The following is an 11,490-nucleotide window of genomic DNA, read 5'->3' as shown; positions in this document are numbered from 1 at the left end:
CTGAAACCTCACTACAGACTCCAGTGAGTCCCACAAACAGCACAGTTCCTGTATCGACCCAACAGGTTTCTATCTGCATTCAGAAGGTCTCCTGAGCTCTGGTTCGTGGACCCGAACACCTGGAAGTCCCTCAGCACTGAAGAACACAAAGAAAAGCTCCTGTTGTCACACTTCAACAGCCGCATTTTAACCATAAAAACGCGCTAAAACCAGCGAAAAGCCACAAAAACGGACTTTATCTGCGTCCAGTCGGACTTCTGAGGCTCTGAAGCGGCGCTAAAGTCCCGGTTCTAACGGACGGCACCGTGGGAACACCGTGACATTCAAAACACGATGCGGGATTAGAAACAGATGTGCAGAGACGCTGATTTTCTCCGCCCGGCGCCAAACCTCCAACTGCGGCCGAACCGCGGCGGACGCAACGGGACGCTCGGTCCGCTGTCCCGGTTCGTCTCTCCGAACCGCCGGTGTTGCTCACCTTACTGTGGCTGCAGCCCATCACTCCTCCGCCGAGCTCCGGGTCCGTCTGAAGCCTCTTCTTCTCCGCTGCAGCTGCCTTTTCTTTCTTCTTCTTCTTCTTCTTCTTCTTCCCTCTCTTGACAACTTTCAAACTCGTCAGGGAAAAGTCCGTGAACGCACCGGCGGCCACGAGGGGGGCGGGGCTTCACGGCGCTGCCTTCAGGGACACTCAGTAACTTTCCCCCAATTTAAAGTTTGTTTTTTTTATGGCCAGAAACTCTGACAAGAGTGGCTGTAAAGTACCAGATGTGAAGTATAACCACAGAGACACAAAACAACAAGCACAAAGAGTCACAAAGACACACGAGGCAACGACAAAAGACACAAAACGGCCACAAAGAGACACAAAACTACAACTAAGAGACACAAAACAGAAAGAGACGAAACAGCACAAAGAATTGAAACAACAACAAAGACAAACAACAAAGAGAAACACAACACGGAGGCACAGAATGACACAATTACACACAAACGCAATGAAATGTACTGAGCACCTGTCCCAGACCAAAACAAGAAGTAGAAGAATAAAGAATAAACGCACAAGAAAAATATGATAGATCTATAGAGACAGAGAGAAATAAGTAAATTCCTGCCTTTGACCTGCATCGTTTGGTGTAAATGTCCTGCAGGTTGGGGAGGGCGGTTCTGATGGAGCGGACCACCCTCCTCAGGGCCCAGTAGTCCTGCTGGGTGCTGCTGCCCATCCAGGTGGTGATGCTCCCAGCCAGAACACTGTCATGGTGCAGGTGTGGAAGCTCCTGGGCATCTTCAGAGGGAGCTTAAAGTCTCTCAGGCGTCGGAGGAGGTAGAGACGCTGTGGCGCTTCTGCACCAGGGTGTTGATGTGACGGGACCACATCAGGTCCTGCCTGATGTTGACACCCAGGTACTGAAGCTCTCCACTCGCTCCACCTCTGTCCCACTGATCCTGAGTGGGTGGTGTGCTCTCTGCTGCTTCTTGCTGTAGACCACAATCAGCTCCTTGGTCTTGTTGATGTTCAGGAGGAGGCTGTTGTCTCTGCACCAGTCCTCCAGGGGCCTGTACTACGAAGCAGGATCTGGGGTTAGCGAGGTAGCTTCAGGTTAAATCCTGGGTTTTCAGTCCTGCAACACAAAGACACAAAACAACCACAAAGAAACACTGAAACTATCACAGAAAGACACAAACACAACAATAGATATGTATAGCTAACGTTCATGTCTGCAACAGAAAACAGAAAATATTAAGTAAATTAGAATAGGGTCTGGAACAAGGACTTGAACCACAGCTTGAACCACAGTGGACGTTAAACCTGTCCACACTGTGCTGGACTCTGGTTCGTGGCTCCTGGTAGATTTCAGTGTGTTTCTCCTCCTGATGTGACCGTTTCTGAATCAGTCTGAATAATCAACAACACGTTCATGACAGTCGCAGCAGCTGCAGTCGTGTTTTCATCACCGTGTCGACCTGCAGCTGAACTCTGAGCAAAACTCTGGCGTCATCGCATTTCTACCAGATGATGTCACAGTCAAGTGTGTGTGTGTGTGTGTGTGTGTGTCAGTCAGCCTCAGGCTGCAGCTTAAGGACTTTTTATTATTTAATCTCAGCAGAATCCTTCAATAAAGCAGCACTAAAGTGTCACTGAGGCCAAAGTTCAGGAGCAAAATCTACTCAAACTCTTTGATATATGAGTTTATTGGGTTTTGTTGGTCATCCTGACGCAAACTTGTTGAAGCAGCATTTTAGTGTTGGAGCTGTTTAGTGCAGTGGACCTCAATCTGAGGGTCAGGGCCCTCCGAAGGGTCACCAGATCAATTTGAAGGGTCACAAATTAAAAATAACTGGAGCTGCAGTAACTCGGTGTGAAAACCGCGACACAACATTGTCTTCTCACCTGCAGGACTGTAGTGCGGTCTGTATGCACACCTGTGAAGCTGTACTCATGAACTGTGGACTGTATCTGAGGACCTGTCTACACGTAGTAATAACGGTGACCTGTCAGTGTGTCTGGGCCTTTGGTTTACGTGTAAATTAAGCTACGAGTCACTGAAAACGATCACATCTGAAAGCTGTGGCCACAGTGGAGATTTGGAAAAACTCTGTCTTTACATTTGCATGTAGACGGGAGGAGATGGAGTCTGACGTCACAGTGTGCGACTAAAGCGTCATCAGAGTCACATGTGTGCGACCATGTTTAGAGGAAACCCTCAGAGGTCACTGTTAGGGCTGAACCCGAACAACCGACTATCCGAATATTCTTTTGTTGTGCTGGTATCCAAATAGCAATTTTGATATGCGACTAATCAGCCCTCGTCTCCGCTGGGTACTGTTGTAAAGACAGTGCCAATAAGTCCTTATACGGACTGACATGTTTACAGTATTTTCCTTATTGTGTCTCTGACACCACATGTAGGAGCAGCTCCACTTCGCTGTCGGACCAAACAAACCACCCTCGCGCCGTTATCGCTGAAGTAACAGGAAGTAATTCATGCCATTCATTGTTGTGTTTTTTCCAGGAATCTGATTGGCTAGCATGGCTTCTTTATACACTGCCCCCTATAGGTCGGGCAGCTCACAGCAGCTCTTAACGACGTGTTTTGAAGATGATCTGGTGTGAACAATGTTATTGCTGTTGTTGTTTTTTTTACAATCAAGATATAAATTAATTAGTCTTTGCTGTGATTTTACTCAATATTATCTGTAATGTCATCAGACTGGCAAAATGTGTCAAATAGTTTTAAAAACATTATTTGCCATTTTTCAATCCTAATATAAATCACAAATTTTCTTTCAAATAACAATAAACATCTTTTGAGTTAAACCGTGAACTTCTATGGTACTGCTTTCACTCGTTTTTGTTTGGCTGATTTAAAAATAATAATAATTTTACTGGTTTATATGTAAATTTGTAATTTTGTGTGATTTTATTAACTGGTGAAACAGCAGAACAGTCAATGTGATGGAAGCCAATAAGGATCCAGATAAATTAGAATCTGAAAAATCACTTCACCTGAGTCGAAGAACAAAGTAAATGAAACACAAGTAGGTTTTTCCAGACATTTGACAAATAAAAGTCCAATGAGCAATCTCTTTTTGCTCCATCTTTGGTCTCTACCAACCCCTGAAATAAATACCTAAGTGTTGTAATTGAGTACTTTAAGTAATTTGAGACAGAAAGTCCAAATAATATCACTGAAGACTTTCAGCTGCAGTTTTGATGGTTCAGGATTTAAACTCCTGCTGAGCTCTGCAGGTTTCTGGGAGTTTCCTCCTCCGGCTTCTGTTTTATGGACGTTTATACGAGCAAACTTGAGGCTTGTGAAACACTGATGCAGACTGTTGAGGACATTTGCCAACTGTGGACATCTGTGTTTGTGGTATTCAGGCTTTAAAGCAGCTGGATCTGATCTGAAACACATAAAGGAAAGCCTGGAGTTTGTACATCATCTTTAAACTGTCAGCAGCAGAAAAACTACACAAACTCATACCTTTAAAAAATAAAAAAAATAGCAATAATAACAATAATTGGGCGCCGTGGTAACTCAACTGGTTGAGCGTGCACTAGTCCTCAACGCAGCAACCATGGGTTTGAATCCAGCCCAGGTCCTTCCCCCACTCTTCTCCCTACTTTCCTGTCTTCCTCGCTCCACTTACCTGTCTAACAAAAAGCCAAAAGACCAAAATAAAAACCTATGAAAGCTCTCTACAGTTTTGTGCACTAGTGAAGCATGACAAATAACGCAAACTCCGGTGTTTCTCTATCCCCTCCAACACGTTCCTGGTGTTTCCTCAGCAGGATGTTCTACAAACACCTGCTCAATTTTATGAAACAGACTCACAACATGGTGTAAGTAGCATCTATGAACCCTCAGCAGAAGACCCTGTCTGCTCGATAAGGTTCATTTACTGTTGTCTCAGTCATGTTGTAAGGGGAGCTGCACGGTGGGCTCGGTGGTTAGCACCGTTGCCTCGTTGCACCGTTGTCCTCACCGGTTCGCATCCCGGTGAGGACACCTGGGATCTTCCAGCGTGTGGAGTCTCCATGTTCTCCCCGTGCAGCGTGGGTTCTCTCCGTGTAGCCCTGTGATAGACTGGTTACCTGTCCAGGTGAACCTGCCTGAACCTGAGTCAGCTGAGATAGACTCCAGCCCCCCCACTGAGGATTAAGGCGTATAGATAATGGATGAATGCATTTCTCTGTAGTTCATTTGCATCTTTTTTGTGTTGAATTCACAATGCCATGCCAACCTGTTGGATCACCATGGTAACTGATGTAACCCAGAAACTGGAGGAGAATCTTCAAATAAGCAGGGAAAGGGTCGTACTTTACCCCAGACTACATTTTTTGTCCTGAATACAACCAAGTAATCCTGGTGTCTGACAGTAACCAAGCTTCTGAATAAGTCTTGTAAAAGTCTCAAACAAAGCGAGATATTTTACTAAACCAAACCAGAAAGAAAGTCAAAATCAAAAGTAAAAGGAGGGAAAATTAAACTTGGCTGATGATCTCTTGTCCATTGCAGGACATGAGCTTTGGTCTTCTGGGTGAAGGTCCAGTCTCTGGGTTGTACCTCCATCAACACCTCCAACGTTATGACGTGGACTTGGCCACTACGTCACAGGTCTCAAACTACATTTATTTCAAAACGAAATGACCTTCTCCTTAACATGTAATTAAGAATGCACTCTATTATATGGAAACGTAATTTTGTGGAGGCTCACTTGCCCCTGAGGCCACTTGGTCTGGTCTGGCCTCTTCACAAGAAGGACTCCACAAAGGAAACATCATGAGGATTAATACAACCAAGGATGAACCATTTAAACCTCACGGCAACAAGCTTGAGTAAGTGGAGTTATTTAGGGACTAATATCGACAAGAAAGGTGGTACAGACGACATAGCAAGTACAGGCGAGGTGAGGATGTCTGGAGATATCTGCATTCAGAAGGCCTTCACCATGTGAAGCGCTGTGAGATGGAATGTTGTAAACTGTGCTATGCAAATAAAATTTGAGCTCTACAATATTACGACAGCAAGCTAAAGGTAAGACTTTCTACTACAATATAAAATTAGCACTTCTGTGATTTGGAGAACGACAAAAAATACGATCAGTAAACCTCCAACTGCTTCTGAAAGATCCTCAGCCTACACCTGCTGGATGAGGTCAGTAATGAGGATTTATGGCTGAAAACATGATGAGTACCAGCTGAAGAAGAAACTGAAAGAAGAAGATGCGTTTGGCAAACTTTACAAAAACCAGTGAGAAACACCACCAGAAGAGGCCTGACGGGAGACCTCAACAAAAGACGAGAAGAGGCACTCCTAGAAAAGAGATCTACAATCAGACGTCGAGAGTTTTGGGTAAACCTGGACCCAGCTGGAAGAATAAGCTCAAGACCAGGTTCTCTGGAGTTCCTTGTATGGCCAGAAGGAGGTCGGGGTGGATGGACGGCGTACAAACGGCTCGAGTCTGAATGAGCCTCTGAAGCGTCAAATGTAAATAAATATAATATTAACAAACCCCCTCATCGACCCTGTTGGTTTTTCTGCTTCCTCTGTAGAAGCCATTAACTCACAGTGACCAAAACATGCAGTTCTGTGTCGGAAACACATCAATGGAGGTTTGTTCTGTTAGAACACTGTTGATGGTAGCAACAGAGAGGAGAAGACTGATGCCAGACGGGGACATTTAAAGGACAATAGGATGGTGTTTGTTGTCCTTTCTGAGTTAAACTGATCAGCTCTAAAACCTTCACAGCCGTTTTTTCAGGGCTGCTCAGAGGTATCTCTTGAAGACAAGGCACTTGTTCTGTGCTGTAAGAGCTTCGATAGGATGGTTCTTTCAGTCTGAAGGTCCAGGCCGCTCTAAAACAGCGAACAAGTATTGATAGAAACCTCCTCCTGCACATTATCTGGGATGTAACTGGACCTGTATCAGTTTGTGTTCACGTCTCAGAGGCCAGCAGGCGATTGGAAACTGAAACCTCAGCGTGTTACAGTCCTGATCCAATTAGCAGCTGCATGCTAGCTGTGTTCACGTCTGTCAGGATCAACCAATCAGGAGTAAGCTCCTAATTGGATGAATGATTCCAGCAGATGAGAGGATGTTCGACTGCTTTTTAGTTTTACATGCAGCAGATGCCAGATTCTGATGACATCATGTTCTGATGTCACTGAGCGACATCATCTCAGTCTTTATAAACTACAACCATCCTACTAATAAAAACACGGTTCATCACAACATGTTTGATCATAATAACAAACACGTCAGACAGGGAGGGCTGTGGGACTGAACACAATGCGTCCAACAAAGCAGCTGAGAGCCGCCATGTTTGTCATTTGAAGCAGCTCCTCTGTGGCTGGTTTGTGTCTCTTTGGAGTGATTTGGGTCTTTTTTTGTTTTTACAGCTTTGTGTCTCTTCATAGTTGTTTTGTATGTCTTTGTGGTTGTTTTGAGTTTCTGTTTTTTGTTTTTCCTTTCGTCTTTTTGTGGGTGTTTCTTTGTCGTATTCTTTTACCTGAACTTGTAGTTTGTTGCATCCCTTGTAATTGTTTTGCATGTCACTGTAGTTTTTCATTTGTTTTTTTGTGTCTCTTTTTAGATGTTTTGTGTGTTTCTGTACTCATTTTGTGTCTCTTTGTAGTTGATTTTTGCCTGTTTTTGTGTGTCTTTGTCATTATTTAGTTTTTTGAAGTTGTTTTGCATCTCTTGGATGTTGCTTTGTATTTCTTTGTAGTTATTTTGTGATTTGTTGGAGTTTTTCCATGTGGTCACATTGCTTCTATTTGAGATTTTTTGTGTCTCCTTGGAGTTTTGTGTCTTTTTAAAGTTGGTTTGTGTATTTTTTTGCAGTTTTCCTGTTTTGCTTTGTTGTCATTTTGTGAGGGGACTTCAGCCCGGAGGCTCGATGGTGAGTCTGTAGTTGTGTTTCTGGCGTGTAAAGCTTGCGATGGCGGCGGGTCGACGCTCGACGGTAACAGAAAGTGAAGCAGCTGTTGTTGGATGGAAAGTTATTCTGACGCTAAGAACAACAACTGCTGCTCCTCCGTCTGCCACGGAGACGACAACACGCTAAAAATACACACAAATCTACATTCCACGCGTGAAGCCGTGTGTGTGCGTCCCGTCAACACGCCTGTGTGTGATAATGTTCAGACCTGCTGCAGCTCCTAATATAAACTCAGGCCAGCCGCTCTATAAATACTCCTCCCTGCATTGTGGAGCAGATTACAGTTCAGCGTGAGAAAATCCAAACACACCGAGTGACAACCAACCCACAATCCACCTCTGACAGAAACCTGCCCTCTGTTGTGTTGCTCTGAATCATCCACTCTGCTTCAATAAAGTTTAACTTTTAGATTCTAGTTGTGTTACAGCAGGAATTGTACACAAAAACATAGTTGTTTTGTGTCTCTTTGTGGTTGTTATGAGTGTCTTTGTAGTTGTTTTCCATATGTTTGTTGTTTTTCTGTGCCTCTTTGTGGTTGTCTTGTGTTTCTTTGTAGTTGTTTTAAGTCTTTGTGTGGTCATTTTGTGTCTTTTTTTTTTGTTTGTTTTGCATCTCTGTGGTTTTGTGTCCACCTTTTGCTGCTGCTTTGTGTTTATTTGTGGTTGTTTCGTGTCTTTTTGTAGTTGTTTTTCATCTATTTGTTGTTTTCTGTGATCCCTTTGTGGGTATTTTGTGTCATTTGTTGTTGTTTTGTTCTTTATGTGGTTGTTTTGTGTCTTGTTTGGTAGTTTAGTATCTTTTTGTGGTCATTTTTTGTGTCCTTGTGATTGATTTGTCACTTTTAGTAGTTGTTTTGTAACTCTGTGTTTTTGTACCTTTTTGTGGTTGTTTTTAAGAGAAATGTGTTGAAGTTGTTTTGTGTCTCTTTGTGATTGTATTGTATCTTTTTGTGGTTATTTTGCATCTCCTTGTATAAACACACTTGTGATTCAGCCTATGGAGTCTCAGAAATCAATCACCATCTCCTTCGTCTTGCTGGTGTTCATGTGAAGGTGGTTCTGCTCACACCAGTCAATAAAGTCCATGATGACCTTCCTGTACTCAGTCGTTCCCCTGTGACACGCATCCTATGATGGCAGGGTCATCGGAGAACTTCTGGAGAGGACAGCTGTCCGTGGAGTATGACGTGTAAAGGGTGAAGAGGAAAGGTGAGAGTACGCTACCCTGGGGAGGCCCGAGGTGCACACCATCACATCAGACACACAGTCCTGTAGCCTCCATACTGGGGTCTGTCAGTGAGGTAGTCCATGGTCCATGCAGCCAGCTGGTCACTGAGCCCCGCTCTGTCCAGCTTCACCCTGAGCAGTGAGGGTTGAATTGTATTGAAGGCACTGGAGAAGTCGAAGAACGTGATCCTCACGGTGTTTCCAGTGTCCTCCAGGTGAGACAGGGATCTCTGCAGCAGGTAGATGATGGCGTCATCCGTCCCAATGCCAGGCTGGTATGCAAACTGCAGAGGATCCATGTTAGGGCTCACCAGGGGGTGAAGAGGGTTCAGGACGATCCTCTCAAGTGCCTTCATAAGATGGGAGGTTAAGGCCACTGGTCTAAAATGGTTTGGCTCCTTGGGACACAAGGTCTTCGGGACAGGGACCACACAAGACGTCTTCCACTTGGCAAGAACTCTTTCCAGTCTCAGGCTTAGGTCGAAGATGTAGCAGACCACCTGACAGAGATGGTCTGCACAGTCCCTGAGCAGTCTGGAGCAGATGCCATCAGGACCCGTGGCTTTCCTGGTTCTGGTCTTCTTAAGCTGCATTGTCACCTGATCCACTGTTGGTGTGAAGAGAGGAGGAGGAGAAGATGGGGGAGAGAGGAGGGCCCCAGAGATGGTGGTGGTGGTGGTGAGGGAGGTGAGGAAGGGGAGGGGGCTACTAGGGAAGAGGAGCTGGAGGTGCTGGAGGTAGGCAGGACAGTGCTCAGGCTGGAGGGGGAGAGGGTGAGACCAGCATCAAATCTGTTGAAAAACAGGTTTAGCTTGTTGGCCCAGTCCCTGTCCCCAGGTTCAGGGTCCTTCTGTCTGCCTTTGCCTTGCTCTGATATGGTTTGGAGTCCCCTCCAGACCTCTCTCTCGAGTTGTTGTTCTGTAGCCGGTCCTCCATTTTCTTCCTGTAGTTGGCCTTACACTCTCTGATCTTTCCTCTGAGATCCCTCTGTACCCTCCTCAGTTCTTCCTGTCACCAGACCTAAAAGCCCTCCTTCTCTCCAACAGCAAGGCTCTCAGCTCAGGAGTCACCCATGGCTTGTTGTCTGAGGAGCACCGTACCCTCCTGGTGGGCACAGTGGTCTCTACACAGAAATGTATGTATCCAGTGATACAGTCCGTTAAACAGTCAACTGTCCATGTGGCTCACAGAGCACCTCCCAGCCGGTGGTGTTAAAACCATCTTTGAGAGCCTCAGTGGCCTCCTCAGACCACTGCTTCACACACTTTTTGGTCGGGGGCTCCTTCTTCACCATCGGAAGCAGAAGGACCAGGTTGTGGTCTGAGCGACCAAGCGGGGGGAGGGGGGAGGAACTGTAGGCATCTGCTGTGCTTGCATACAGCAGGTCCAGAGTTTTGTCGTTCCTGGTGGGGCAGTCCACAAACTGATGGACGTTAGGGAGAGTGGCAGACAGCGTTGTCCTGTGGGGATTTTCCCCGGTGATGAGGAAGAAGGCTTGGGGATGCGCTGTCTGTAGCTATGAAACCACACCGTGGAGGAGCTCGCAGGCTGAATCGTGGTTGGTCGAGGGAGGGATGTACACCGTTATTGCGACAACAAGTGAAAACTCCCTTGGCCGGTAGGACAGCCGGATGCTAACTGCTGGTTACTGTTGCTCCTTGATGCAGATGTTTCCGGCGTTACACCACTTGTTGTTCACAAACATCGCCACTCCCCCGCCCTTCTTCTTACCCCTCCTCTCCCTCGTGTCTCTGTCCGCTCTGACGAGATGAAATCCATCCAGCAGCACCATTGAGTCCGGGGTAACGTCGGTCAGCCAGGTCTCCGTGAAGTGAAGGAGGCTGCACTCTCGGTACTCCTGCTGTTAGCGCCACGAGCTCATCCATCGTATTTAGGAGAGACCTGACATTTCCTTTGATGACAGATGTGAGGCATAGTTTGTACCGTCATCTCCTTACCCGGTGCTTTACTCTGGCTCTGCATCCCCTCCTTCTCCTCCATAGGTCGGCGGGGATCTCCGATCACGCTTCGGGATGTAGCCTAGCTTGGCTAAGCGCTAACAGCTGTTCCCGGGTATAAACAACAGCCGGGCTACGGTAGAGCATGTTTGCTGATGCGGCGTTTAAAAGTAAAGAAAACAGTAAAAAACACAACAGCAGTCTCACCAGCTTTACTCCAAGAAACGGACGTGTGCTGGAGCGACAGCTACAGGAAAGAAATCAGCAGAGAAAAGCTAAAAGTTCGGAAAGGTCACTACAAACAAAGAGAGAGGTCGAAGCTGCTGCTACTGGCTGCCACTCAGTCGGTGCCATCTTACATAAAGGTCCAGTGACCACTCGATAAAACATGAAAGTCAATGAATAGAGAAAGTAGAAACCCCGTTGCATGCAGATGCAGGTCTTCTGACAAAAGCGTTTCTTTTCCAACACAGGACTGAGGGGAAGATGCTTTTAACAAGTGATTATTTCATTGCAAGACTACAAGAGATGGCACTGCCTCCGCTTTGTTGATATCATGAGTTTGAATGAAAGAGAAGGTTGTTAACCTGAACCCTAACCTCGTCCTGCTCAACACAGACTTCAGGACCATCATGCAGGATCCAGTTTACAGCCTGTTAAAGGTCACAAGAACAATGCTCACTTTCAGACTTCTTGTTTTGGTACCTTCGCAACTGAAATCTCGAGGGTTCTTGAAGAAACTTCTGAGAAAAATAATAAAAGTTTAATTCGAGCTCTGTTCCAGCTCGAGGCAGCAGATGTTGTGTTGCTGCTTTTTCCTTCAGATCACATTTCTGAGACACACTTGCTGTTTGTGTCG

General features: G+C 45.8%; 1 protein-coding gene across 1 annotated transcript in view; it reads right to left on the bottom strand.

Annotated features, from left to right (window-relative positions):
• Positions 1–608, bottom strand: part of ccdc69 (coiled-coil domain containing 69) — a 25,346-nt gene extending 24,738 nt beyond the window's left edge. The window contains exon 1 of the mRNA XM_008286098.1: positions 479–608. Within this exon, the coding sequence (XP_008284320.1) occupies positions 479–499 (21 nt within the window). The 5' untranslated portion in view covers positions 500–608. The remainder of the gene's footprint in view (positions 1–478) is intronic.
• Between the last annotated feature and the right edge of the window lie 10,882 nt (positions 609–11,490).

Source organism: Stegastes partitus, unplaced genomic scaffold, assembly GCF_000690725.1.
Source record: "Stegastes partitus isolate 25-593 unplaced genomic scaffold, Stegastes_partitus-1.0.2 Scaffold432, whole genome shotgun sequence".
Classification (NCBI taxonomy): domain Eukaryota; kingdom Metazoa; phylum Chordata; class Actinopteri; family Pomacentridae; genus Stegastes; species Stegastes partitus.
Note: the sequence above shows the minus strand (reverse complement) of the source record. Positions and strands in the feature narration are given on the sequence as shown.